General features: G+C 36.0%; 6 protein-coding genes, 1 long non-coding RNA gene and 1 pseudogene across 10 annotated transcripts in view; 6 read left to right on the top strand and 2 right to left on the bottom strand.

Annotated features, from left to right (window-relative positions):
• The first annotated feature begins 12 nt into the window (after positions 1–12).
• On the top strand, positions 13–1,273 carry LOC106298555 (homeobox-leucine zipper protein HAT5-like). The gene is made up of 3 exons (XM_013734694.1): positions 13–475; positions 561–800; positions 882–1,273. The coding sequence occupies exons 1-3, from the start codon at positions 374–376 to the stop codon at positions 1,074–1,076; spliced, it is 537 nt and encodes a 178-aa protein (XP_013590148.1). The 5' UTR covers positions 13–373; the 3' UTR covers positions 1,077–1,273.
• Positions 1,274–1,807: 534 nt separating this feature from the next.
• LOC106296622 (RING-H2 finger protein ATL46-like) lies at positions 1,808–3,422 on the bottom strand. 2 transcript variants are annotated; one of them, XM_013732802.1, is made up of 2 exons: positions 3,183–3,422; positions 1,808–3,092 (listed from the first exon to the last, which is right to left on the bottom strand). In XM_013732802.1, exon 2 carries the CDS (start codon positions 3,026–3,028, stop codon positions 1,961–1,963), a length of 1,068 nt encoding a protein of 355 aa, XP_013588256.1. In that variant the 5' UTR covers positions 3,029–3,092; positions 3,183–3,422; the 3' UTR covers positions 1,808–1,960. The 2 variants fall into 2 exon arrangements, with proteins under 2 accessions (XP_013588256.1, XP_013588255.1); XM_013732801.1 differs by having other exon boundaries at positions 1,808–3,043; positions 3,183–3,421.
• Positions 3,423–4,291: 869 nt separating this feature from the next.
• LOC106299491 (WAT1-related protein At5g40240-like) lies at positions 4,292–5,956 on the top strand. The gene is made up of 7 exons (XM_013735575.1): positions 4,292–4,500; positions 4,587–4,652; positions 4,732–4,845; positions 4,926–5,166; positions 5,253–5,411; positions 5,485–5,636; positions 5,730–5,956. The coding sequence occupies exons 1-7, from the start codon at positions 4,292–4,294 to the stop codon at positions 5,881–5,883; spliced, it is 1,095 nt and encodes a 364-aa protein (XP_013591029.1). The 3' UTR covers positions 5,884–5,956.
• A 315-nt stretch (positions 5,957–6,271) lies between these two features.
• On the top strand, positions 6,272–7,969 carry LOC106299564 (WAT1-related protein At5g40240-like). The gene is made up of 7 exons (XM_013735636.1): positions 6,272–6,486; positions 6,558–6,623; positions 6,702–6,815; positions 6,961–7,216; positions 7,298–7,456; positions 7,531–7,682; positions 7,806–7,969. The coding sequence occupies exons 1-7, from the start codon at positions 6,272–6,274 to the stop codon at positions 7,960–7,962; spliced, it is 1,119 nt and encodes a 372-aa protein (XP_013591090.1). The 3' UTR covers positions 7,963–7,969.
• A 4,355-nt stretch (positions 7,970–12,324) lies between these two features.
• Positions 12,325–13,902, bottom strand: LOC106298849. Of its 3 annotated transcripts, none has more exons than XR_001261585.1 (3): positions 13,685–13,902; positions 13,078–13,356; positions 12,325–12,756 (listed from the first exon to the last, which is right to left on the bottom strand). It is a non-coding gene; the product is annotated as an uncharacterized LOC106298849 (long non-coding RNA). The 3 variants fall into 3 exon arrangements; XR_001261583.1 differs by having other exon boundaries at positions 12,327–12,744; XR_001261586.1 differs by having other exon boundaries at positions 12,330–12,734.
• Positions 13,903–18,387: 4,485 nt separating this feature from the next.
• LOC106301041 lies at positions 18,388–21,904 on the top strand (annotated as a pseudogene).
• Positions 21,905–22,337: 433 nt separating this feature from the next.
• Positions 22,338–24,226, top strand: LOC106301040 (WAT1-related protein At5g40230-like). Its single transcript, XM_013737347.1, has 7 exons — positions 22,338–22,620; positions 22,703–22,768; positions 22,841–22,954; positions 23,134–23,374; positions 23,485–23,643; positions 23,711–23,862; positions 23,938–24,226. The coding sequence occupies exons 1-7, from the start codon at positions 22,403–22,405 to the stop codon at positions 24,086–24,088; spliced, it is 1,101 nt and encodes a 366-aa protein (XP_013592801.1). The 5' UTR covers positions 22,338–22,402; the 3' UTR covers positions 24,089–24,226.
• Positions 24,227–24,456: 230 nt separating this feature from the next.
• LOC106297599 (WAT1-related protein At5g40230-like) overlaps positions 24,457–27,986 on the top strand; it is a 10,077-nt gene continuing 6,547 nt past the window's right edge. The window contains exons 1-6 of the mRNA XM_013733806.1: positions 24,457–24,717; positions 24,807–24,872; positions 24,944–25,057; positions 25,176–25,407; positions 25,483–25,641; positions 25,707–25,764. Coding sequence (XP_013589260.1) covers positions 24,503–24,717; positions 24,807–24,872; positions 24,944–25,057; positions 25,176–25,407; positions 25,483–25,641; positions 25,707–25,764 — 844 coding nt within the window. The 5' untranslated portion in view covers positions 24,457–24,502. The remainder of the gene's footprint in view (positions 24,718–24,806; positions 24,873–24,943; positions 25,058–25,175; positions 25,408–25,482; positions 25,642–25,706; positions 25,765–27,986) is intronic.

Here is a 27,986-nt window from a genome sequence, read left to right as displayed (position 1 = left end):
CTTCCTCCTCCTAAGCTTTACCCGCGAAGATCTATACACAAATCTAACTCAAGAAAAAAAAAAATAGCTTGATATATTCTCTAAGATGAATGAAGATTCTCTCGGAATGTCTCTATATTAACTTCCATCTTTCATTTTGATCTCCATCCTCTTCTTGATTTTCTTGTTTCTTGATCTGTTTTTTTTTGTTCTTTCAAAAACGATGGGACTTTGCCTCTGTTTGTTAGCAACTCCGGCGACATTGTTGTGGACGACGAGTTTCTTCCGCCACAAACTCTTGATTCTCTAACGAATTGTTTCATCACATAATCCCACTTAGATTCGCATTTAAGGTTTTAGTTTCTTCTTTTTTTTATTTACTTTAAACATCTCAATGGATCCCAATTACGATCAAGAATCAAGATCAAGATCGGCTCCAACAGGTGAAATCGATAATCAACCGGCTGAGAAAAAGCGTCGACTAACGGTTGAACAAGTAAGTATATGATAATACAAGAGTCGGAGAATGAAACGGTCTTTGCTACTTTAGTATTTTTTTTATTTTTATTTTAAATTGTTAGGTGAATATGTTGGAGAAGAGCTTTGAAGAAGAGAATAAATTGGAACCAGAGAGAAAGACTGAGCTAGCTAAAATGCTTGGATTGCCTCAACGACAAGTAGCTGTTTGGTTTCAGAATCGAAAAGCTCGGTGTAAGATCATGAAGATCGAAAGAGATTACGATGTTCTCAAGGCTTGTTATGATTCCCTCCTGGCTAAACATGAATCAGTCATCTCAGAGAATGAGAAACTCAAATCTAAAGTAATAGCAAACGCTCCTCTTAGTATGGCTTTCCATTGAGCTCAGTTTCTAACATGCTTCTACGAGACTTTGTGTTTGCAGGTCTTCACTTTGACTGAGATGCTTCTTCCTGCAGCACACCAAACCCAAAGAAACCTCCAAGGCAAGCTTAACTCTAAAGGTGATGATGAAACTATGAGCTCTTCCACAGCTTTAGTTCCATTGGCAAATGACCATTACTTCACCAACGTTGATGAAACATTCGGCTGGTGGGTTTGGCCATCGAATCTTATGTAAAAATCTGAGAATCCAAGATCGGTGTAGAGCACAAGAGAGAAAGACTTAGTATTCTATAAGCTTACGTTCTAAACATGGGCAGAGGTTGAATAGACTAGTATAGAACATATTGACATATGAGAAATAAGAATGTTAAAAAGCTATTACAATCACTATTTTAAATAAATATATTATATGAAAATCTACTAAAGTTTCTACTAATTGTTCATTTTTTTATTTTTTGAGTTCTTATTTATGTACATTCAATCAAAATCTAGTGGGTGGTGGTTTATTTTACGAGTCAAAGAAAAACATATTGACCCTACAACAACCAACATAAACCATTAGAGCCACAGACTTTTGAAATTAAAGTAATTGGTTTATGCAAGATTTCATTTTTGTTTTGGGTAACACAAAGAGGCAAAAACTCTTAACCTAAACCAAAGACTAGATTGTGTGCGACCACAAGTCAAAAGTTCTAGTTTGTTTTCTATCCATATAATTGAGTGTATATCACTTTAAATTCCAACACTAATCAAGAAAACTTAGAAAAATATACAAAAGTAAATCATATGTAATCAAGAACCACCAACATGTATACACAAAGATATGTATATTCAATAGTGAATTTGTTGAGAGAGTAAAGTATATTGAAAAAGAGGAAAGAAACGACGAGAAGCAGTGATTCTAAAGTGAAGAAAAAAAAAAGGCAAAGATAATAAAAATAAAGCTAAAGCATCAGTCTTTAGGAATCCATTAACTTTGATCTCATATCATTAACAGCCTTTTAAGCAAAATATGTTACAACAGATGACTGGCAAACACCCCCCAAAAATATAATCAGTAAAATCTTATCAATGATTCAAATTGGAAAAAAGAAAGAACAAAAGATACTACTACTACTACTACCTTTCGTCGTTCTCCAGCTTCTTATGATCTTCCATCCATGGAAGTTTTGGAAGATCATCAACGTTAAGTGAGGAAGAAGGCAACCTTCTCTGATCATCTGAAGAGAACTTATCTTTCTTTGGCCACAACCAAATCTTGGAAACCGAAAAGCTGTCGCCTTTAGCCACAACACTACTGATCTTCTTCTCTTCTTCTGATGATGATGATGAGTCCCCAATCTGCTCCTGAGATTCTTGGTCTTGAGGTTTCAAAAGCCGTTGCCTATCTTTGCAAAACGGGACTTTAAGCTCAGAGTTACCGAGTATATACTGATAAGAACCCATTGAGAAACATCTCCTCGCATCAATATTACTACTACTAGTCTCTCCACCAGCAGCAACAAGACCATCATTGTCAAGCCTCTTGAACTTCCCTAACCTCACCGGTAAAACCCCTTTCTCCACAACGATTTCTTGAATCTCCACAGCTTTCTCGGGTACACGCTCTTCGTCTTCCCCTATATCGTCGAAGTCAAACATGGGATTGTCCATGGAGAAACCAGGGGAGAAGAGAGTGCCACGACAAAGAGGGCAAGTAGAGTTTGACTGAAGCCAAGTGTCAATACAGGTAAGATGAAAAGCGTGGCTGCACATTGGCAACAACCTCAGCTTATCTTTCTCAGTAAACTCGCAGAGACAAACGGCGCAATCAAACGGCTCCTTGGAGGCACCAACCATTTCTTTGTAGTGGAAAACAGGCAAAGCGTCGATGAAAGCTTGGTCAAGACCAGAGTCATTGAGATGGAAGAGCTGTTGAAGCTGTCTTTGAAGAGCATCACTAGTTGAGATCTCAGGGTATCTATTAGGTCTCGAAGGACGCTTTGTGAGAAACCTAACGAGCAGATGAAGAAGGCCAGAGATGAAGAACAAGACAGCTAGAATCACGATCACGAACAGAACCGCCGGGCTGATTCTGTTACCGCAAGAAGACGGTGGTGGCGGAGAGAGAATTGGGTCTTTGTAAAACGGTGGTGGGTACGCAAAGGTGCCGTCTTTTTGCTCAACTGCGTATCGAACCCAAGACATGTTTGCAAGAAAGATCTACAAGAAACGAGATTCCACCATAGAAGAAAGATCTCAATCTCAAGATCTAGACAAAGGAGTTAGAATATCAACAAGAGCTCCAAGTTAAGTGGAGGAAGAAGACGATAAGATCATCAACATCGAGAGAAACACTCACCTCAAAGCCCCACAGATTCACGTGAAGTAAGAACCCTAATCAAAGAGGGCTTGGTTCTTCTTCTCCTCTGTCAGATTTGCAGAGGAAGAAGAGAGTTAAAGTTAACTCTATTTCTCTCTCTCTCTCCTCACTCTCTCTCTCCCTTAACCTTTTCTTTTCTTGAGCTTTAATGGTGGAAATAGAAAACCACAAGAAAATGGCAAAGTGATGTTGTAATTTTTCGAAGTGGGAGGCAAAGTTGGAAAACAACATGTAATAAGGAAATAAAGCAAAACCTTTGAAAATGAAAAACAAAATTAAATTAACTTAATTGTAGCTTTTAGATTTGGGACCACGTGCATAGATGAGCGAGTTCATGTCAGATGGTCAACTCCGAAGACAAAAAAATGACGGTTTCCTAAGTCTTTGGTCTTATGTAAGTTCCGTACTGGGCCGGACCACACAGCCCAGTTATATCATCCAAATCTAACCGTTGGATAAGCGGACACGCGATCTGATTACCAATTCCGATTCGATTTTATTTTAGTTAATTTGGTTCAGGTTCGGTTTTTGTTTTTGGATGTCTTTATCAATCATCATCATAATTGGAGGAAAATGTTCGAATGGAAGTTATATCCTTCAGTTGGATGGTTGAGCTAATCAAATACTATTAAAACAGAAAGATGACCTATTGATATAGGTGTGGTCCAACTATTTTAATACAATTATTAAAACCTCTTATTAATCATTTAAGATAAATATTATACAAAGAAAAACATATATATGACTAAAAACACAAATATAAAAACTAAATTTCAACAAAAATGTAAAACAAAAAATATATCTGCCCTTAAAATGACGGGTCAAAATATAGTATGGATTAAAAGAGAGAGCTATATAATGGCTAATATGATTCTTGTGGTGTGTAGTATTGCTCCAAGTCAAGTTGGATTTCTATTTATGGAATTTAACTATTTTCATATTGTCTTCCACTGATAATAACTTCTGTTCTAAATAAGATAAACGTTACCATTTACCAAGCGTGGTGGAACTGATCAACCAACTACAGAATTGCTTCTCAACGTTATTATAGCTAAGAGAGAATTTATTTTTCTGAGAACCTATCTATCATGAGAGGAGAAGAGACAGAGGCGTGGATGTACTTTAGAAGAGATGTTGTGCCGTTTGCTGCCATGTTTGCAGTGGAGTGTGCCACGGTTGGGTCAAGCACACTGTACAAGGCTGCTACCTTAAGAGGATTGAACTTCTATGTCTTTATCTTCTACACTTATGTTATTTCAACACTAATACTTTTTCCACTTTCCATCATCTTTGGAAGGTATTGATCTTTGCTTGTCCACTCTTTGATGATCTGTATAAGTTTTTTTTTATCAAGAAAATGAACTCGTTTCTACATATATGAAGGTCAAGAAGATTGCCTTCAGTCAAGTCTCCTCTCTTCTTCAAGATTCTCTTACTTGGGCTTGTCGGGTAATAATAATATATATGGTCATGTTTCTAGATTTTAGGGGAATTTTCTTGTTTTAGTTTCCTAATCTGGAAGGATCAGTTTCATGGCAGTGATAGCTGGTTGTAAAGGAATAGAATATAGTTCTCCTACTGTTTCCTCTGCTATCAGCAACCTCACACCAGCTTTTACCTTCACCCTTGCCGTTATCTTCAGGTTAAACCTCCTCCTCTTTCTTTATGGTAGGCTATTTTTGTAATTCTAACTGGTTCTGGTTCCTTGGGTGGTTCTTAAAGGATGGAAAATGTAAGGTTAAGGAGTTCGGCGACTCAGGCTAAAATCATCGGTGCAATAGTATCTATATCTGGTGCTTTGGTTGTTGTGCTCTATAAAGGCACCACACTCTTCGCTGCTGCATCTGTTTCACCTACCATTTCACTTCACCAGCACTTGAGTTCATCAGAGTCAAGCTGGATAATCGGTGGCCTTTTGATTACTTTACATTACTTTCTTACATCAGTCTGGTATATTCTTCAGGTACAAACACTTGAAAAGTTGGTTAAAATACTTTTAGGTTGCACGTTAAAATCTTGCTAAACTCGGTAGCTTTGTATATGTTTCAGACTCGAATCATGGAGATATACCCTGAAGAAATAACTGTTGTCTTCTTATACAATCTATGCGTAACACTAATCTCAGCACCAGTATGTTTACTAGGGGAAAGGAACTTCACTTCTTGGATTCTTAAACCGGATATTTCTCTCGCTGCAATAATGTACTCGGTGAGAATCAGTTCTTACAATCTGCTTTCATGTAATATAACCGGTAAGCTCAGAAAGTAACACTTTGTTTCAGGGAGTTTTCGTTTCGGTATTTAGTGGGCTTACCCACACATGGGGTCTGCATCTGAAGGGTCCAGTATACATATCCTTGTTCAGGCCATTGTCTATTGTTATTGTAGTAGCCATGGGTGCTATATTCCTTGGCGACGCACTTCACCTCGGGAGGTATTATTATCTTTCATCATCTTCTTCTTCTGTAAAACTTGGCCTCCACGTTTTAGAGAGTAATTATAATAACGAATATGTGTTTGCGTGCAGTGTGATTGGATCAGTGATATTGTGCATTGGATTCTACACGTTGATTTGGGGAAAAGCAAGAGAGGATACAGCCAAAAATGTAGCTGGCTCTGAGCATTATTCACCTTTGCTGCTTACACACATTATAGAAGATGAAGCCTTGCCATTAAGATAGATTGATGCAAGTAAATATTATGCATTGTAAATATTGACAATTGGAGGTCCCAAAAACAATACAACTCTGAAAATTACACCCAAAAAAATACAACTCTGAAAATATTAAAGTTACCAACCATAGCAAATAGAAATTCAACTTTATAATATTAAAATTACAATTTACAACACAAAAGTGGTTTGATTTGATTTCGTTTGGTTTCTGGGTACTTTCATCATTTTGTAACGCTTCTTTACAACCAACTGTCAGCTAAAAAGAGCATGTTTCTGCCAAGTGTCTTGGTTAATATGACCATATAAATACTTAACCCACCGACACCATTACTGCAACTTAACTCATTCTGAGATCAATCTTCTAAGCCACTGATCATATCAATATCATATATATCATGAGAGGAGCTGGAGAAGAGACAGTGGCGTGGAGGTACTTAAGCAGAGATGTTGTCCCGTTTGCTGCGATGTTTACGGCGGAGTGTGCCATTGTTGGGTCCAACACTCTGTTCAAGGCTGCCACTTTGAGAGGATTGAGCTTCTATGTCTTTGTCTTTTACTCTTATCTTGTTTCAACACTTCTTCTTCTTCCATTATGCTTCATCTTTGGAAGGTACTTGATCTCTTCATCAACTATTTTCCCAGTATAAACTTTTCAAGAATATGAACTTCTTTTGCATGCAGGTCAAAAAGATTGCCTCAATCCAAGTCTCCTCTCTTCTTCAAGATTTTATTAGTTGGGCTTCTCGGGTAATATATAGTATACTACTGCTTATAGATTAGTGTTGAATTTTCGGTTGTTTTGCTTTCTTAACTTGAGGGGAACAGTTTCATATCGCAGATAGCTGGCTGTAAAGGAATAGAATATAGCTCTCCTACTCTTTCTTCTGCTATCAGCAACCTCACACCAGCTTTCACATTCACCCTTGCTGTTATCTTCAGGTTCTACCTCCTTTTCTTTGGCTTTTTTTTTTGTGTGGACTGTTTGAGATTTTCTTCCGAGGTCTGATCGTTACAAACTTGCAATCAATCTTATTACCGTGCATGTCACGCTAACTGGTTCTACTTCCTTGGGTGACTTTTTAAGGATGGAACAAGTGAGGTTAAGGAGCTCTGGGACTCAGGCTAAGATCATTGGTGCAGTAATATCTATATCTGGTGCTCTGGTTATTGTGCTCTATAAAGGCCCAAAGGTTCTTGCTGCTGCGTCTTTTACATCTTCATCACCTCCTACCATTTCACTTCACCAGCAGCAGATGACTTCATTCGAGTCAAGCTGGATTATCGGAGGCCTTTTGCTTACTTCACAGTATTTTCTTATATCATTTATGTATATTCTTCAGGTACAAGTACTTGAAAGTTTCATTAAAAAACTTTGGGTTGTTCTTGGAGCATTCTTGCTAAGTAGCTGTATATTGTCTTAGACGATGATCATGGAGGCATACCCTGAAGAAATAAGAGTAGTCTTCTTATACAACTTAATCGCAACGCTAATCTCAGCACCATTGTGTTTTTTTGCGGAAACCAACTTGACTTCTTGGGTGCTTAAACCAGATATTTCCCTGGCTGCAATCATATGCTCGGTGAGTATCAAATCTTATAATATGCTTCCATTACTGACCATGTTTTAAGCTCATAAACTATTTTTTTTTTTCAGGGAATCTTTGTTTCATTGTTCACCGCACTTACCCACACATGGGGTCTGCATCTAAAGGGTCCGGTCTATGTATCTTTGTTTAGACCATTGTCTATTGCTATTGCAGTTTCCATGGGTGCTATATTCCTAGGCACTGCACTTCACCTTGGGAGGTACCATATCTTTCATATTCTTCATTTCTAGCATGTTATGAAGATGTTATCCATGTTAAAATAAGCTTATTGATTAAGTAATACCTGATTATATTTTACCATTCATGTGGTGTACATGTGTAGTGTCATCGGATCAGTGATTTTGAGCTTTGGATTCTACACTGTGATTTGGGGTAAAGCAAGAGAGAATTCAACCAAAGCTGTTGCTGGTTGTGAGCATTCACCTTTGCTGCTTACACACGTCGTTGAAGACGAACACTTGTTAGTAAGATATGATTGATGCAAGTGATAATCCTTATTTTAATAATTTGTAAAAAGAGAAAACGGTCAATAAATGAAAGACGCACCAAAACTTTTCAGTAATCTAAAAATCATATAAACTAGAGGCAGAGAAAAGTTTTCAGTAAGCTAAATATAATTTTATTATTGTTAAGTATGATCTTTTGGATGATGTAATTATGTGGTTGCTTTTATTTGCTAAAAAAATTATTTAGTATTTTTATTGTATTATATAGTAATAGGTGATATGTTAATATATTTTGTGTTTCTTTCTTTCTTAAGTTGTTGTTGTGTGTATAGTAATACTTGATTGTGGTGAAGAGAGTCTGATATAAAACATAATAAATTTTAATAATTTGGCATTTAAGCATTTGTTGATTATAAGATTAACGGTTTTAAAGTTAAAGTTGTATTTTATTTTTTTCTACATTTTTGAGCATTATTCTTTTAAGATGTTTTTTTGTCATCTCCCCGTATTTTGACTTTGACCTTTCATCATCTATATATTTCGTTTATCCTTTCTTATGTGCGGTACTTTTCCCAGAAATGATTGTTATGTTTTGGAATAAAGTTCTTCTTTGCCTTTTACTCTTGTGAGATTATCTGGTATTTGTTGTAGATCAGGTTTATGAGTTCCAAATTATGCGGTTGTTTCTCACGGCGTTGTAGATTGTTCCAGTCAATATTGACTACTTCTCTTCTTCCTTAAGATTTGGCTGATGCTAGAGACTGCATCTTCTTGGGTTGGATCGGAGATTTGGCGTCTTTAATAATGTCTTTCTCGTCGTTGGCTTACCGTTGACAGTCATGCTCGTCTTTGTTTTCAAGATTTGGTTTTTGGTGATCTGATTTCTATGCTCTTTTTATAGTCCGAGGACGATTTATGGTTCGCTGATTTCATTTTGTCTCCCCTTTCCTTTCTGTTCTCTCTTCTCGTTGCAGTTTTCATTGCTGCTTGCGTTTCTGGTGGTTTTTTTTTCCGCCATGTTTACCACTCTAGGTTTAGATATTATTTTTCTTTGTGCATGTTCAGTGGGCTTGGAAGGTTATTTATTGTCTCAAACTTTGGCTTTGATTTTTCGGTAGTTGGCTTCTTTTCTCACTCCCTCATACAGTTTTTTTTCTTCCCCTGCTTCCTTTGGTATAAGTGTATGGAGTTAGTCTCTTGGAAATTTGGTCTCTTTTATCCAGAGTTTTGTGGTTTTTCGCTGGTATGGACGCCTTAAATATTTTTGTGCTTGTTTAGTTTGTGCTTCTCGCCTCTTAGTTGGTGATCGGGTTTTCGCTACTTTAGGCATGCGTCTTCCTGTTTTGTGTTGATTTTGGCTTTCTTGTGATTATTTTTCTTCTAACTTGCTTTCTTAGTTCTTTGCATTGGTGCTTGATCACACACATTTGTGTCCGGGAGATGTTTTTGTCTCAAATTTTATATTTCTACCCTTTTTGACCTCTATTTAATCTGGTCAAGACACTCTATAGCAAGCGTTCTTAATCTCTTTTCAGTTCTGGACATTTATTGAGTTAGTGTTGCTATGACATTGTGCTTTTTTTTTTCCTCTGTGAATTATGGAAGTTTTAGGTTTAGATCATGTGTTGTGCTCTAGTTTTTTCTTCTTAGTTTGGTTACTTTATGCTTTTAATAGTAAAATAAATATATAATTTGTAAATAAAATAATAAAAAATAGTAAAAATAATAAAATAATAAATTTTATATTATTTTTAATTGTGAATAAATTCAATATTTAAAATATATTTATATTATTTTACTTATTTTTTATTCATTTTAAATTTTATTGACCAATAAAATAGATTATCAAACTTCATGTAACAATTCTTAGTGCGAGAACGATAATTCTCAGAAATGTTGCCTACTTTTGTCCTTTTGTTATTTGTTTATTTATTTTAAGTTAATGATTCTTTTGCATTATTCAAGTTCCAACTGTAATTTTTTAATTTACAAAACATTTGAATTTTCAGACAAAATAAATGAGGACACATGGTAGTAAATCCTTTTCCACTTGTGAAAAGAAGGAAAAATGTTAATTATATATATATATACTAGGATCGGTCCGTCCTACGGATGGGATGTACAGGCGGGATGTATATTAAATATTAGTTGAACCGGTATAGTATATATTTAACATATATTTGTATTATATAAAACTATACATATTAGTTAGATTTTTACATGTTTTGGTAACAGCAGACTACGCGTGAGATGTTATTTGTAATATGTTTTTATTAGTCTTGAGATTTTTAATATACGGCTGTTTATTTATATGGTATTATGGTTTTTTTATTTAATATTATATAATGTTTGATGCATGTTCAGTGTTAATGGTTTGTTTATTTTAAACTTTGATTTAGTTAATTTTAGATTAGTTAAAGTTAGTCATTTTTATTACTTTAAAATGGGTTTACGTCCATTACAAAAAAAAATAGTTTACGTGCCGTAGCAGATGTTAGAAGGTGGTTTTTATCAGTATTCATGTATTTTTTTCAGTTTTATTCTCGCGTCTTTATTATCAGGATTGGATGGATATATTTTCTTAGAATATATATATTTTTCATAAATTTTCTTTTATGTTAAGTTGGGTTCGAGTAAGATTATGTTGTCTATGCTATATTTAAATTATACAACTATAAACGTCCGAATTTTTAATTAGTATTGTTGTTGTTTTAATCCCGAAGTGTAAGATTTTATATTGTTAAGTTTTATAACACTATAAATACATAAATCAATCGAATTCAATCAAAAAAGAATGAGATCGAGTTTTCTAATACCATCATATTTTTTTGTGAGAGTTTATAAAATAGTGGATAATGAAATTTTTGTTTAGTGGAACTCTTGGTCAAAATTATTATATTTTTTTTGGAAAATGTTACTAATTGATATTATTAACAATTGTTAATGTTTTTTTTGGCATTTCTTTGTTTCTTCTGTGTGATATTTTTTTGGTAGATTTGCTTATATATTATGTAATTAATCATAGTAATGAATTTATTAATAAGAAATTTTTTGAAAAATATGAAATAAATAGAAGAGGCAAAAAGGCCACAAATGTATTACTTTTTGGTTATAATTGTTTCATGAATTGAATTTATTTTTGTTTATACATTTAAAAAAAAGAGAGAAAACTGGAGGACTGTTATATCCAGAATTTTTGGCCACTCAGTATTCAAGGATTCTTTCAAGGTAGTATTTGAGGATAATGAACAATCTCTCATTCTTTGTTCCAAGTGAACGGCTTCCTTAGCGTTACATCTTTTTTATTGTGAATATCAAACATTACAACTTATTTTTCTGTTCAAGTTAATAACGTTCAAGTCTATACCATGCTCCTTTTTTAATTTATGTTCAGTCATTAGCTGGAAATTCGAAGCAAGAAATATATATAATAAAAGAGTAAAACATTTATCCATAACTAAACATATGTAAAACACCGATAATTAAAAGATTTACTTAGTTTTGTGCTTTTCTTCCCTTGATTCTTGAAAATTAGAGGAAACTTTTGTTTTATCTTAATATATACAAATCATCTGTTCTTCGCAACCATAATGAGTGTATATATGTTTGCTATTGTGTTTTGCAAACACTTAATACTAAGCTATGTCTTTTCTTTTGGTAAATTTTTTTTGCTAATTACACTGATATCCTTAAAGAATTAAATTTATAATTAAATTGCCATTATTAATATCCTTATTTTAATAATATTAAGCTAAATCTTCTCTCTATCACGAATCCAAGTATTCTTTTTTTTTTTTTGAAAAAGGGCATAAGTATTCTTTGATCATCTTCGGGTGATACTTAAAAGATTACATATATATATATATATATATATATATATATATATATATATATGACCTCGTAGGCGTCCAACTTTTGTGATTATTTGGACCTCAAACTGAATTCCAAAGTGATGAAAGGTTGAGCAGAGGCCTCTCTTAGCAAAACCATAAAGACAAAGCACAATTCTCACATAAGTAATGCTTGCATTTGGTGACAACTGGATCCATGAAAAGTGAAGCAAACAAACGACACTGTATCTTTGGCTTCGTTGATATTGTTGTATGTACCGTCATTATCCTCATATTCAACTCCTAGAGTTTTATTTCTCTTTCTAGTTTCTATGTTCATTCCCACTCTTTCTTTATCTTCATTCTGATTTGTAATCCCCACGCACCACGGTTAAGAGAGACTTATGTCCATCCATCCGCACTATCTGGTATCTTTGTAATCCTTGCAAATATTTGTTTAGTGCAAAGGTCGACGTCAGGATCTGACTGATACCGTGCTTTGTTAACGACCAGACGTTATATTTGTTAATTGTTAAGTGCAATAGATCTTAAATGTACCGTTTGAATAGAAATACACAAGTGTTTCTGATCGTCCGCGGAGGAAAAAAAGAAAGACGTCGACAATACAGTAACAAAAGAAAGACGTTATGTTCCCTTTGTTTTTAACATTTTGTCTATTGACATGACGACGGAAAAAAAGGCAAGGGCACAGTGATGAAACCAACAAACTCTTTTACATCAACAAACACAACTTGTGTTTCAGCAGGAGTTTTGGACATTAACAAACCATAGAATCTGATGCGATGTCCAGTAAAATTAAAGAGAGATGGAAAGGACTTGCTTATCTCTTCTTCTTCCCACCTTTGTCTGACTTTGAAGAAGTTGCGGCGGTTGAATTTGTGGCATGAAGTTCCTGATACGTCACTTTCTGAGATTCTGAGTTCTTCACTTATTATGGATATCTCGGTACCAACTCTGCAATTTTCTGCATCAGTTGCTTCCCAAAACATATATTAAACAATGCACATATCATGTGTCTTAAAGGAATACTCACAGCATGTAGCTGGAAAGCCATACTGATATCAAATGTTCAGTCTTTCATGGACATGAGAATAGGATTTCGATATCAAATATTCACTCTTCCATGGGAATAAGGATAGGATGACTAACGCAAGCAAAAACATTTGAAGAACAATAACTTTGGAATGGTTTTATGTCCCTCATTTATCACCAATAATAATGTATGTGTTAAGATAAACATCTTAAATATTTAACCACTTTGAAAGAAGAGATAGAGAACATCAAATAAGAGAGTTACCTGAAAAATGGGTCTTGATGTTTGCTAGGCCTATCAGCTCATCATTATTACAGAATTGGGAACGGTCCTCATGAATTGGACTAACAGGTTGGGTTATCTCAGCAAAAGCGGTTAAATCACTGAATCGAATCGATAGAGGAGTGTCTGACAGCTTGAAATTCAAACTGCTCCGGGTAACATCAAAGCCGCTTACGCTTACTTAGTACATTGAACCCCCCTTGAAAATATGCTTGAAGGTGTTCAGACGGTCGAGATCACGGTTGCTTGAATGAGGGTTGCCTGCAATACATGATGAAATAGAAACAAAATCAACAAACAAAATATATATCGAAATCATTTCCATGAAAGGAAGCTTCTGGAAAAAAAAAGGGTCTGATAATCAAATACATGAACATCTGGAACTCCCATAAACTAAAGTTTTCGGGAAAAAGTTTGATAATCAATAGATGAATAAAGATAAACTAAATCAATAAACAACACGATAAGCATCTCCCAAATATGTGAAGTTAACATTCTGTAAAATAATAGTTGGGTGATGAAAATAGAATTTTTAGGAAGCTTAAGATTGAGAAGTTTAGATTGATGAATTTCACGGGCTAGAATGTACCTATTTATACTTGAAAATTCCAAGAAAGGAAGTAAATGGGATGCATTGAAAGGTAGATCGTGTGAGGAGTGGTGATGAATGGTTAATAACGGCTTTGAATACGATGATTACACTCTACCAAACTCCGTAACGTAATCAGCTTTTCACAACTGGACGATTAACAGTAACAAGACTTGGTGTTGGAGAGGGTGTGATGGAGACGGCGGAATCTCCCAAGAGGAAGAAATAAAAAAGCCGACAAATGTAGAATCCAATAATTTTCAACTCAGGCCCAAACATAAAGCCACACGGCCCATAAGAGAGTACCTTCACAATTGAGTCGTAAATAGTTAGATGATGACACGTACCACACACATTTTACTCTATTTACTGATGTGTCTCATACATAGAAAACGACGCGTTTCGAGCATATGAATTGACACTTTATCAGTATGGGTTTTAATGGGCTTTGTAAAGCTTAATTAACAAAGACAACGTACATGAATAAAGACCCAAACAGAAACAATGTCAAATAAATGAACCGCAGCGTTTCGTTAAAGTGGACAGGTGTCGTTCCCAGGATGCACAAATTGATGATGTGTCACGCTCTGGAGAGAGTAAATAGATAGATATATATAGATTTGTGTTGACCGAATAAATTTGATTAACTTTTTCTTTCTTTTTTATGTCGTTTGGTTAACATTTTAATTTTAGTTAAAACAATGTCGTTTAAATATTAATAAAAAAAAGTTTAAATCTAACAATTAGTAGATGTACGCATGTCAGGCCATGTTAATATCTAATTTCCACATAGAGCAACATGGTTTACCCAATGTCAGTGAGTCAGTCTCCAGATACTTAATCAGGTTTTTGGCTTCATATTTACCCAGTAATGGTGAGTAAGCCTCCAGATAATTAAATGTGTATTCGGATTCAGATATTCCCAGATTATTTAAAACAATTGTTAGTAACTTTCACCAAACAATCACTTATTTTTAACGAGAATAAAACGACAGCTACGCAAAAAACCATTTAAGAAAAATTGTCATAAATGTCATGTCATCTCCACAATTGACATAGTTTTATTATTTACATAGTATTGGTATAGGTTGTCAAAAACATCTATGATTGGTGATCAAAGAATGAAGAGAAACGATCCATTTCATTTCTTATGTGGCAAGTCCTATCTTCGTTAGTTGGGGGGAAGAATCCACAGGAATTGGATTCCATAACATTCTTAATTTTTTTACCATGTATAAGGAATTCTTTTTCTTTTCCATGCCTTCTCATTTCTTTTATTATAGAGAAATAAAGAACAAATTTGTTCCTCAATAAATTTGATATGGAATAACAATTCCTCATTATTCCAATAATTTTATTCCCGTTCTTAGTGTTCCTAAGATGATTACCTGTTAGACCCATAGTATGATATCTCATTATACGTACAGGGTCAATTTGACATTTTTAAAATGCCTTAGGCAAAATTTTAACAACATAATATTTATGTTTTTAGTCTAACATCATATATTTTTGTAATTATAAGTTACATTAAATCACTATGGTGAATCTTATTAACCCTTTAGCCCATACTTGGAATGTGGATTTTTTTAAAGGCATATGTTCATCAAGATGATGTTAAAATCATTCATAAGTATTCCGGTGAGTCGGTCTTTACAACCGGATACAAAGTGTTGGCATTTTACTATTCCTAGGAGATATTTAGTGAAGACTGGATACAATATTGAGAGTTTGTACTCGCACAAGGATCTGATTCTCAAGGCGTAAGGACCAAATATTAGATATTTGTTGGCTTTTATTCGAAACTTAAATGTTCTCCAAAACTGAAATGCTTTTTTTTTTGGCAAACAATTTCGGAGAGCCTACCGGGTTACAAAGAATTTAAAGAAAAGAGGTATACAATGTGATACAAGATGTGGTATATTGGAGCAGATGAGGATTCAATCAACCATTTTATTTTTGAATGTCCACATGTCATTCAAACTTTGGCTTTGTCTAAGATCCCCTCAAATCCGAAAGTGTTTTCAACTCCATCAATTTTCACGAATATATATTACCTCTTTTGGAGACTTCCAAAGGAGGTAAATTTTAACTATTTTCCTTAGATTTTATGGTATATATAGAAAAATTGAAATGCAAAGATTTATAAAAATACAAATGGGAACTCACAGGAGATTCTGTGTTGCAAAAATAGAGACAACTTTGTGGGCTGAGCGCAACTTATATACTTGAAGACCCCATGGGATGTTTATGTGGCATAGATGGATCACCAAGAAAATTATGTACATTGGTGTTATATAGATGGCTCATGGAAGAAACATGATAAATTTTTGGGAAAGGATTGTTCTCCTTTACAAGGGAGGCATAGCAAGAACATGTGGTCTATGCGTATTCTCCATAGCCTACCACCTTTACATGCTGAAATGTGAAGCCTTGATTTGAGCAATGGAATGCTGTTAACGGAGGTGATGTTTGCAGCAGACTGTTTTGAATTAGTGAAGATGATGTCTGCAGTTACGAAATGGCCAGCTTTCACGCCTCTTATGGAGGAAATTCATTGATGTAAGGCGTTCTTTCCTCAGTTCTCACTCCAGCATATTCTAGGAGCAAAAATACAATGACGAACAAACTTTCACGAGGTGCTCGAAATTTCCTTTCAGTTGTGTACTATGTTGGTTCTTTTACTCCAGTTTGGGTTTACGAGTTAGATTCTTCTGTAGATTATGGCTTTTTGCTGTAAAAAAAATAACAGTGGAGTCAACCTATCAAAAGGCATTCTGAAACACATCAGATAACACGAGGAAGATAAATTTATCAAGTCAAGAGTTCACAAAACAACACCTCAAACTATGTATGTGTTTTTTTGTGTGTTAAATATTCTATAATTTCTTCGTCAAATATAATGTAGGCTATTTAAATTTTTAACAGAATTACAAAAGTACGAAACTTATAATACATTAACTTTCTAACTACAATTTGATGGTTTAGTGTTAGGTGGACTCCGGAGTTGCTAAGCAATTCAGATTCAGTTACTTAAATGTAGTTGCTAACTACATTTAATTTTTGGCGGAAAAGGAACTATGCATCGGCCTCATTTGAATATCCGGAAAGAGGGTATATCGATGGACTGTATTTTCCATTGAGGATTAGTCTGACTATTTCCATCGATCCGAAATACCCTAAGTTAATAAAAAGAACTTATAATACGTTTCTGGTAAATAATATGTTGTTAAGTGAAAATTAATATTGACTAAATTTACATCTAAGCTGATTTGGTCAACTCAAGTTTTTATGTAGTTATTAGCTCTATAAAATATGTCTTTTGTAAAAATGCGGAAACATTTTGCACAATATTTTATTTTTTCCGCACAATATTTTATTTAAAGTTTTCTCAGAAACATTGGGGCACAACACCAATTCTAAATACTGTGTAGCTTGAGCCTGTTCGTAAGACCATCTCTATCCCCACTTCATAATTTACTCCAAAACTGGAATGGAAAATGAATAAACAAAAAAATAAAAGATTAGTCCATAAATGGAGTGATTTTTATTTTTTGTTCATATCCATTTCCCATTCCATTTTTGGAGTAAATTATGGAGTGGGGATGGAGATGCCATTAGGCCTTCTTGTTTTTACTTGTCTTGTTTTTTTTTTACTTTGACCTATGGGTGTCCAATGCAGTAAAAACAAACCAATTAAAACCAAACCAAAATAGAAAAAATGGTTTGGACCTGGTAATACCGAATATACCAAATGAATGTTATTTTTAAAACCATGCGGTATATGGATATGGTTTGATATATAAACCAATCAAACCGAATAAACCAAATAAACCGACTAATGAAAATATAGTAGTATAATTATATGTAAATTCTATAATATAATTAATAATATATACATAATTGTTTATTGACGTGATCTTCATAATTAAAATATTGATTTTAGTGATTTAATATTTTATTTTAAGTTAAAATTTATTTTTAATTTTTATCAAATTAAACAAGACATAATTTTTACTTTTACATTGACAGATATGTGTACTAATATTTGGTTATTTAATAATATAATGGATTACTAATTATTTTCTTATTATATAAATACTATTATTATTATTATTATTATTATTATTATCAGGTTAATATGTTTACTAATTATTTTAAATAGTAAAAGAAAATATAGTATATTTAAAAACCGATATCTAATTATATGAAGTAAAATTTACAAAAGGCTATAAAAGATAAATATATTTATGTTTTTTGGGTATAAAATCGAATAAACCGAAAACCAACAGCATATAAACTGAACCAAACCAAAGTAAATTGGTTTTAATATGGTAGATATTTTTTATGAACCGAGTACCAAAAAAAAAACCAAAATCCGGATTGAACACCCCTGGTTTGACCCATCAATAATATTAAAGATGAAAAAAAATTACCAACTCTAAATTATGTGATAATTTCCATCTTTGGAATTGGGGAAACTCTTCAATATGATGATCGGGTTGGTAACAGAGTTCCATTGACAGAGTTGACCATTTGTTGATTGGTTGGTAATAGAAGAATTCTTGGGTCACGTTAGAAATGTGCTAGCTGTATATAAAATATTGACCATTTCATAATCGTGGTGGAGTTCATGCCAAGCAACATGCTTGCTTGTAATAAAATAATTTCAGAGTCTCCTCTGAGAATCTGGATATCAACTTATCATGAGAGAAGCAAGAGAAGAGACTGTGGTGTGGAGGTACTTTAATCGAGATGTTGTGCCGTTTTCTGTAATTTTGGTGGTCGAGTGTATCACAGTTGGATCTAACACACTTTTCAAGGCTGCAACCTTAAGAGGATTGAGCTTCTATGTCTTTGTCTTCTACTCTTATGTTGTGTCAACTCTTCTTCTTCCACTTTCCCTCATCTTTGGAAGGTAGTTGATTCTCCTCATCTACTCTCTGTCACAATTATAAACTTTTCAAGAATTTGAACTTATTTTGCATATGCAGATCAAGAAGATTGCCTTCAGCCAAGTCTTCTTTCTTCCTAAAGCTTTTCTTACTTGGACTTCTCGGGTACTACCATTAGTACTGTCCCTAGATTCATAGGCTTCCCAGCTTTTGATTTGTAAATTTTTTTCTCTGTTATAAACTTGAGGGGAGCAGGTTCATTGCGCAGATATCTGGTTGTAAAGGTATAGAATATAGTTCTCCCACTCTTGCGTCTGCTATCAGCAACCTCACGCCAGCTTTTACCTTCACCCTCGCGGCCTCGCCGTTATCTTCAACCTCCTCTTTGGTTTCTGTTTTCGGAAAATAGTGTGGACAAATGGAAAGAGTAATATTATGAACAGGGCTGGCTCATTACGGGGAACAAGCGGTGCAACCGTCCCGGGTGTAAGTCCGTGTCCTCCGTATAATACTAATTAAGGGCACAATTTTTTTATATAAATCTATATTTTTATATATAAAAAATTATAAATATAATAAATAAAATTGAAAAAAACTCAAAATTATTTGATATGTATATAATTTTATTTTTTTACAAAATATTACTGATTAAATTTTAAAAATATTTTAAACATTATCTACATATAAATTTTAGAGGATAAACGTTTTTTTTTTGCCCTAATCCCCTTAACCGTGTTGAACCGGGCCCCGATCATGAAGTTCAGGTACAAAGTACAACCTTGTGATTGGCTACAAATGTTGTATCCTCTCTCTGTGCTGAGATTACTTGGGTAGATATGTGGTTGGTTTGCTTAATATCAATCTTATAACCGCGCTCTGGTTATTGTGCTATATAAAGGTCCAGAGGTTCTCACTGCTGCATCTTTTGCATCTTCATCAGAGTCAAGCTGGATGGATAGGAGGCCTTTTGCTTTGCTTCACAGTATTTTTTTGCATCAGTCTGGTTTGGAATTGGTTTTGTATTTTGATATTTTGGTTTAGTTTTAAGTTCGGTTCCGGGCTTTGCTTCGGTTCGATCCTAAAATAAAATAAAAACCGTTGAATCACATCGACAACGAGCCGTTGGATAAAAACGAGAAATCGCCGCCGCACAGGTGAGGGGAGATGTGTCCTCCGTGCGCTGATGTTTCCGTTTCGCCGTCGCGTAGGAGTTGGAGAGTGATGCGATTCTGGAGATCCGTTAATCGAGCGAGGTGATCTTCTCCGTGGATTAGGGTTTGTTGGATCACTGACAATGAAGGATTGGTGTTACTAACGCGTTACCTTCCTGTTGATGGAGGTTGCAGAGTTTGGGATTAAAATGTTGTTGCTCATTTTTGTTTGACCTCATCGTGTTTTAAGGAAGCTGAAGGGTTTGGCTTTGTTCATCCATTGGTAGGCCTGTCTTCTTCTATCCACAGTGCCTTTTGTAAGTGAAAAACTTGAAAGCCTTTCTCCTTGGCTGCTCATGAGATGAGAAAGACACAAAGCCTGCCATTCATAGGCAAAGGACTTAGGAGGCATTTAGTTTATTTTGTGAACTATCGATTTGCTAACATTTTTTCTTCCTTATGTGTGGCAAAGATGCAGGATTAGAGAAAACTTCAGTAGAGATGTTTTACCGTTTGCTGTGGAGTGTACAACGGTTGGATCAATCACGCTGTACAAGGCTGCAACCTTCTATGTCTTTGTCTTCTAGCTCTCCTACCCTTGCCCCTTCTATGAGCAATCTCACGCCAGCTTTTACATTCACGCTCGCCATTATCTTCAGGTTCTACCTCCTCTTTTTTTTTTTTCTGGAAAGTGAAGAACAGGTTGATTCCGCACAAAACCCGTTTGCTTTCTGTAAAATATCTGAGATTTCTGCTGTTGTGGAATTAGTAGGTTCCCTTCTTATGTTTATTGGCTACTAGTTTAGACGTGGTACCAGTCAATGGCAGAAAATTCAGATAACTTTTCAAGTTATTCACAATAAAATTAGAAAATAACATTATTATAACGTACTAGTACAAAGACAAACTTGTGGTTGGCTACAAGTAATGTTGTTATCGAGTAAGTCGCTCTAACTGGATGCCTTTTGCTTGCTTCACAGTATTTTCTTATATCAGTCTGGTTTATTATTCAGGTACAAATACTTGAAATTTCATTTAAAAACTGTATATTTGGTGACACATAACTAAATTCCTTACTAAATTGGTCTCAGACTCGGGTGATGGAGGCATACCCTGAAGAAATAACCGTTGTCTTCATCTACAATTTATTTGCAAACGCTAATCTCAATACCTGTATGTTTGATTGCGGAAAGTAATTTGACTTTTTGGGTCCTTTAACCGGACATTTCCCTGGCTGCCATCATATACTCGGTGCAAACCAAATCTTATAATCTGCGTCAGTTGCTGACTATGTGTTAAGCTCAGAAATTAAACACTTTGTTTCAGGGTGTCTTTGTTTCATTACTCAGCGCACTTACCCACACATGGGGTCTGCATCTGAAGGGTCCTGTCTATGTATCCATGTTTAGGCCATTGTCTATTGCGATTGCAGTTTCCATGGGTGCTATATATTCCTCGGCGGTGCACTTCACCTTGGGAGGTACCATCTCTTTCCTCTTCTTACTTTTCCGGTACGTCAGAAGATTTTATCTTCACTGAGAAAGATAGAACTCAACTATAGGTTGTTGAAATGCTTATAGTCATGTATCTATCTAACGGTTTACTTCTGTATTATTATTGTTTTTTTTCTTAGGTGAGAAACACTTAGTCTCTAGACTCTCTACAGTTCCATGGTATATCACTGTATAAACTGCAATAAGCATTTTGAGAAGTTAATAACCAATATAGGTTTTGCGCAGTGTGATTGGATCAGTGATATTGTGCTTTGAATTCTACACTGTGATTTGGGGCAAAGTGTTAGCAGTGGAGCAGGACATCCTCCGATTCTCTTTCACTATCAGAGGAGGAAGGAAGTCTACATGCCCATCTGATAACTAAGCCTGCTACAAACACAGCTACAGGTACTGGAAGGCTACGTGGGTCTTCTAGAAGACTACCTGAAGGATAGCAACAGTGGATAAGAATAAGGGACGTGCACGTGCTTTTGCTAACAGAATGGAGAGGGGTGGCATGAGAGGAGTGTGTGCTCAGGCTCTTTCTATTTAAGTTGTTGCTTTGTTGTAAATGAGTATTGAGGAATTGATCATCTAGTTTGAGAAGGGGAGGTGAGAGAGTCTCCATTATAAATTCTCTTAAGTCTCTGTAATTCTACTTGATCTTTGGGAATAAAACATCATTTCTCGTTAGATTTTAGTGTTTTACAGGATTTCTCCAAACACATAGCAAGAGAGGATTCAACCAGAATTGTAGCTGGTTCTGAGTATTGTTCACCTTTGCTGCTTACACATATCGTAGAAGATGAAGCCTTCGCAATACAAAATCTTCATCACATATTTGTGTATTGTTTGGAATTGGTTTGGTTATATATCCTAGTATCAAATCCTAACCGTTGGAATAGTCTACGCTTGAGAAGCGTGTCATTGTTAAGAAGACTTCCTTCAGCCAAGTCTCCTTCCTATTTCAAGAAATATTAGTTTTAATTTTATTCTTCTTTATAATCAACGCAATTCGTCCAATGGCCTTGCTGAGGTTTATAATAGTGGTCAAGTTGGAATTTTTATATTAATAAAGTAATGTATACTATTAGTAAACGTGGTGGGTTAGCCACTATGCTTACCTATGAAACTCACTTTGACCTCTGAGAATTTTTTGAAAGTCTATAGACAACAGATCTTATGGAAAGAGGAGCAGAAGAAAAGACAGTGGCATTGAGATACTTTTGCGGAGATGTTGTGCCGTTTGCTGCGATGGTCTCAGTGGAGTGTGTCACAGTTGGATCTAACACACTTTTCAAGGCTGCAACCTTAAGAGGATTGAGCTTTTATGTCTATATCTTCTACTCTTATGTTGTTGCTACAATTGTTCTTCTTCCTCTTTCCCTCATCTTTGGAAGGTACTTGATCTTCTCAATTAATCTTGCCCTCTATATATACTATTTTCAACAATATGATTTACACATATATATATATGTGCAGGTCAAGAAGACTACCTTCAGCCAAATTTCCTGTCTTCGTCAAGATTTTCTTTCTTGCGATTCTCGGGTAACTATATATAACTCTAGATTTATGGCCTGTATGAGCATTTCCGATTTTTTTTAAATTTGGAGGGAACAGGCTCATGTCGGGGTTAGTTGGATTGAAAGGAGTGGAATATAGTTCTCCTACTCTTTCCTCTGCTATCAGCAACCTCACGCCAGCTTTTACCTTCACGCTCGCCATTATCTTCAGGTTACTCCTCCTCCTCCTCTTTCGATTATGTTTCAGGAAGCTGCTAAATTAGCAACTTACTTATTCTGGTTTAGAAGATGTATAAGCACCACCCCCTGGTTGAATACGAATGGATGTGAGGTCGTTTATTACTATCATCCAATCATGTAATTTTAACTGGTTCTGCTTTCTTCGTATAGGATTGAACAAGTAAGGTTAAGAAGCTCTGCGACTCAGGCTAAAATCATTGGCACGATAGTATCTATATCTGGTGCTCTGGTTGTTGTGCTCTATAAAGGCCATAAAGTTCTCACTGCTGCACCTTCGCCATCTAACATTTCGCTTGACCAGCATTTGACTTCGTCCAATTCAAGTTGGATGATCGGAGGCCTTTTGCTTGCTTCACAGTATTTTTTTATATCAGTCTGGTATATTGTTCAGGTATGTATGGGGGGACACTTGAAAAAGTTCAGAAAAAAAAGACTTTTGGTTGTTCTTAGAGTCTTGACACATATATCTCTTTCTAAATTGATAGTTGTATGTGGTTTAAGACTAAGGTCATGGAAGCATACCCTGAAGAAATAACAGTAATCTTCTTCTACAACTTATTTGCAACGCTAATCTCAGCACCAGTTTGTTTCTTTGCGGAAAGAAACTTGACATCTTGGGTGCTTAAACCGGATATTTCCCTCGCTGCAATCATATACTCGGTGAGTATCAAACCTTATATGTGACTGACTATCTTTTATGCTCATAAATTAACACTATTTTATTCAGGGAGTCTTGCTTTCATCATTTGGCTTAGCTATGCACACATGGGGTCTGCATCTGAAGGGTCCAGTCTATATATCATTGTTCAAACCATTGTCTATAGTCATTGCAGTCATCTTGGGTGCTATATTCCTCGGCGATGCACTTTACCTTGGGAGGTACTATATGCCTTTGTAGATATCGTATATGTATATCAAGGCAGTAATAACTTTCCATGTATGTGTTGTGGGCAGTGTCATCGGGTCTGTGATTTTGAGCTTAGGATTCTACACTGTGATTTGGGGAAAAGCAAGAGAGGATGCAACCAAAACTGTGACTGGTTCTGAACAGTCACCTTTGTTACTTACACACGTTGTAGAAGATGAAGCCTTGTCATTAAGATAAGATTGATGCAAGTGAAATCATTGTACTGTTGGTTTATCAATAACGATCCTTTAAAATATGGTCTTTGTTTATGTTTATATGTCTCTATATTTTACCTACAGTATAAGATGTAATTCTGTTATTTTTTTCTAGTATCGTTTTGAGGTTATATAATAATTTGAGTAAAAAAATCTTCTGTTTCGTGTTCTTTTGATTCATGCAATGATTTTGAAAAGGGACATATGACCAAACATATGAGAATCATATGTTATGGAGGAAAAATTGGGACCCTTTATCATAAATATATTAGTTGCATGGTCAAGTTGAGAATAATTAATTTAGCATTTAGCAAACGTGTTGGGTTTAATTACTATGGTTGCTGATGAAGTCGCTTTGACTTCTGAGATTTTTTACAAAGTCTGAACATCAGATCTTATGGCAAGAGGAGTAGAAGAAGAGGTGGCATGGAAATACTTTTGCAGAGATGTTGTGCCATTCACTGCAATGGTGGCTGTGGAGTGTGTCACGGTTGGATCTAACACACTGTTCAAGGCTGCGACCATGAGAGGATTGAGCTTCTATGTCTTTGTCTTCTACAATTATGTCGTTGCTACACTTGTCCTTCTTCCACTTTCCCTCCTCTTTAGAAGGTACTTGATCTCCTAACACAACTCTTTATTACGTTGAGCCAAATCTTTATAAAATTTTCAAGAATGTGAACATATATTACAATGTGCAGGTCAAGAAGATTACCTTCAGCCAAATCTTCTGTCTTCTTCAAGATTTTCTTACTTGCACTTGTCGGGTAATTAACTAATTACTCCTAGAGTTATGGGCATTTTCATATTATACACTTTTCTGACTTAGAGGGAACAGGTTCATGTCGGGGATAGCTGGCTGCAAAGGAATAGAATATAGTTCCCCGACGCTTGCTTCTGCCATCAGTAACATTACGCCAGCTTTTACCTTTACTCTCGCTATCATCTTCAGGTTACACCTTGTTGTCTTTCGATGTGTGTAGTACAGTAGTGACAAAGATATGGTTTGCTTACTATCATCCAATCATTTAGCACTAACTGGTTCTTCTTCCTTTGGATGACTCGTCAAGGATGGAACAAGTCGTGTTAAGAAGCTCTGCGACTCAGGCTAAAATCATTGGCACGATAGTATCTATGTCTGGTGCTCTGGTTGTTGTTCTTTATACAGGCCCCAAAATTCTAGCGTCATCAACAACCGTCTCGCATGACCAGCATTTGACTATATCTGAGTCAAGTTGGATCATTGGAGGTCTATTAATCGCTGCACAATATTTGCTTGTTTCAATCTGGTTGATTCTTCAGGTACAAGAAAAATACTTTGAATTTGTTGGTGACACATAAAACTATTTCTAAATTCGGGCTCATATATGATTGCAGACTCGGATCATGGAGGTATACCCTGAAGAAATAACTGTAGTCTTCTTATACAATTTATGCGCAACATTAATCTCAGCACTTGTGTGTCTATTTTCTACAAAAGACTTGAGTTCTTTTCTGCTTAAACCGGGTCTCTCCCACGCTTCAGTCATGTTCTCGGTGAGAATCAAACCTGGTATGTTACTTACGGTAGTCATAGCTCTGATTTTAACACTCTGTTTCAGGGAGGCTTAATTTCATCGTTGGGGTCTGTTATACACACTTGGGGTCTTCATCTGAAAGGTCCAGTCTATATATCCTTGTTCAAGCCATCGCTTTTATTCATCTGTTTCCCCATATGTTCCTTCTCACGTCCTTCACAACAAATTGGTATCAGAGCTCGGGGTTGGTTATCTGGTGAGAAGATGTCTAGAATAAACGCGAAGATCGACAAGTTTGATGGGAGAAATCGCTTCAGTCTTTGGCAAATTAAGGTGCAGGCGTTGTTGAAGCAACAAGGCATCTGGGGACCATTGTCAGGGAAGAAATCTGAAGCAGCTGATTTGGAGGCTCTGGAAGAGAAAGCGTTCTCAACAATTTTGTTGGGTCTAGCAGACGAGATTATCATCGAAGTGTCGGATGAGAAAACAGCTGCTAGTTTGTGGCAGAAGTTGGAGAGTTTGTACATGACAAAATCTCTAACGAATAAGCTACTTCTGAAGCAACACCTCTTCGCCTTGCGTATGCAAGAAGGTATTGAGCTTCGCGACCATCTTGANNAAGCTGAATTCGATATTACTGGAGCTGTGTAACATCGATGTTAAGGTGGAGGATGAAGACGCGTCACTAATCTTGTTGGTATCTCTGCTGAACTCCTTCGAGAACTTCGTGCAATCGTTCATTGTTGGCAAAGATACAGTGAAACTGGAAGAAGTTAGGTCGGCGTTTCATAGTCGGGAATTGTGCCATAAGGCATCCAGCTCAGGGACAGACAATCAAGCATCGGGGTTGTTTGTCAGTGGTGTGAAGGGACATCTGAACAGAAGGACATTGAAAGATAGGAAGTCGGTTCCAAGTGATCCTAAAGCATCTGATATTTGCAACTATTGCAAAGAGAAGGGACATTGGAAGTCAGACTGTCCCAAGATGAAGGAGAAGCAGTTTGGGTCTGTTGCAGTAGCCGAGGATGAAACCAAGTCTGACAACGACATCGCTCTTGTTGTGCACAGACACACACTCTTCTGATGTGTGGGTTCTGGATACAGGAGCATCCTACCATATGACACTAAGGAAAGAGTGGTTTTCGAAGTACACAGAGGTACTTGACGGCAAGATTAAGATGGCAAATGACTTTGCCTGCAAGATTGCTGGGATCGGCTCAATCAAGCTCAGAACACATGATGGTAGATTCTGCACATTGAACGAGGTTAGGCATGTTCCATCAATGACGAAGAATTTGATATCCATGAGTCTTCTGGACAGTAGAGGGTTCAAATATTCGGGTGGTGATGGAGTTCTGAATGTCTGCAAGGGTTCTGATGTGATTCTGAAGGGTTTCATGAATGGTACTCTATATTTGCTGAAGGGTACTACCGTTACAGGTTCAGCAAATGTTGCATCACCAGAGATCCCAGAGGAAGATATGACTAAGCTATGGAATATGAGGGTTGGACATATGGGTGAGTGTGGGATGCAACATCTGTCGAAGCAAGATATGCTTCATTCTGATATTGGTCTCTGCTCGGAAGAGTTCAAACAGTTTTGTAAGGATGCAACATCTGCCAAGCATCTTACAGACAGGGGAATACCACAGCGGGATGGTGTTGCAAAATGGATAAACCAGATAATGCTAGAGAGAGCGATGTGCACGCTCTCGAGTGCTGGTTTGGAGAAGCGGTTTTGGGCTGAAGCAGTTAACACGACTTGCTACTTGATAAATCTTGTTCCCTACATAGGCATCGAGTGCAGGATACCTTCTGAGGTGTGGTCAAGTAGATCTGCTGAATATTCACTTTTAAGAGTGTTTATGGGCTACGGTGATGGAATCAAAGGATACATGGTCTGGTCTCCATCAGAAAACCTAATGGTTCTAAGCAGGAATTGTGTCTTCGATGAAGTATCTATGGTTAGAAGCTCAGGGTCCAGTTCAGAAGCAGAAAAGGGTAGCACTGATAAACAGGTGGAGCTGCAAGATGATCATGAAGTGATCGAAGAGCAGGCACACACAGAAAATCAAGAGGAGCGTGTAGAAGATGTTCAGTTGGAGTCTACGAAGATTCAACCGCATGATGCTACAGAGCGTAGCATCGTGAAAGATCAACCAAGAAGGGTTGATGTTGGGCCACCAGAGAGATATCGCTTCGAGGATATGGTGGGTTATGCACTTCAGGTTACAGAGGAAGTGGATGCGTCATCTACTTACATGGAAGCTGTTTCTAGTCCAGAGTCTGAGAAATGGCATGTTGCAATGAGAGACGTGGAGTCTCATCAGAAGAATCATACATGGGATCTGGTCACATTACCAT

This window comes from Brassica oleracea, chromosome C6 (assembly GCF_000695525.1).
Source record: "Brassica oleracea var. oleracea cultivar TO1000 chromosome C6, BOL, whole genome shotgun sequence".
In the NCBI taxonomy this organism is placed as follows: Eukaryota; Viridiplantae; Streptophyta; class Magnoliopsida; order Brassicales; family Brassicaceae; genus Brassica; species Brassica oleracea.
This window is presented reverse-complemented; position numbering and strand designations above follow the sequence as displayed.

Excerpts from the sequence above, each read along its gene's own strand:
- LOC106298555 (XM_013734694.1), top strand. The coding sequence starts at position 374 with ATGGATCCCAATTACGATCAAGAATCAAGATCAAGATCGGCTCCAACA. Across the intron at positions 476-560 it reads GTCGACTAACGGTTGAACAA|GTGAATATGTTGGAGAAGAG; the intron begins GTAAGTATATGA and ends TTAAATTGTTAG. Across the intron at positions 801-881 it reads ATGAGAAACTCAAATCTAAA|GTCTTCACTTTGACTGAGAT; the intron begins GTAATAGCAAAC and ends TTGTGTTTGCAG.
- LOC106296622 (XM_013732802.1), bottom strand. The coding sequence starts at position 3,028 with ATGTCTTGGGTTCGATACGCAGTTGAGCAAAAAGACGGCACCTTTGCG.
- LOC106299491 (XM_013735575.1), top strand. The coding sequence starts at position 4,292 with ATGAGAGGAGAAGAGACAGAGGCGTGGATGTACTTTAGAAGAGATGTT. Across the intron at positions 4,501-4,586 it reads CTTTCCATCATCTTTGGAAG|GTCAAGAAGATTGCCTTCAG; the intron begins GTATTGATCTTT and ends ACATATATGAAG. Across the intron at positions 4,653-4,731 it reads CTCTTACTTGGGCTTGTCGG|TTTCATGGCAGTGATAGCTG; the intron begins GTAATAATAATA and ends TGGAAGGATCAG.
- LOC106299564 (XM_013735636.1), top strand. The coding sequence starts at position 6,272 with ATGAGAGGAGCTGGAGAAGAGACAGTGGCGTGGAGGTACTTAAGCAGA. Across the intron at positions 7,217-7,297 it reads CATTTATGTATATTCTTCAG|ACGATGATCATGGAGGCATA; the intron begins GTACAAGTACTT and ends ATATTGTCTTAG. Across the intron at positions 7,457-7,530 it reads TGGCTGCAATCATATGCTCG|GGAATCTTTGTTTCATTGTT; the intron begins GTGAGTATCAAA and ends TTTTTTTTTCAG.
- LOC106301040 (XM_013737347.1), top strand. The coding sequence starts at position 22,403 with ATGGAAAGAGGAGCAGAAGAAAAGACAGTGGCATTGAGATACTTTTGC. Across the intron at positions 22,621-22,702 it reads CTTTCCCTCATCTTTGGAAG|GTCAAGAAGACTACCTTCAG; the intron begins GTACTTGATCTT and ends ATATATGTGCAG. Across the intron at positions 22,955-23,133 it reads ACGCTCGCCATTATCTTCAG|GATTGAACAAGTAAGGTTAA; the intron begins GTTACTCCTCCT and ends TTCTTCGTATAG.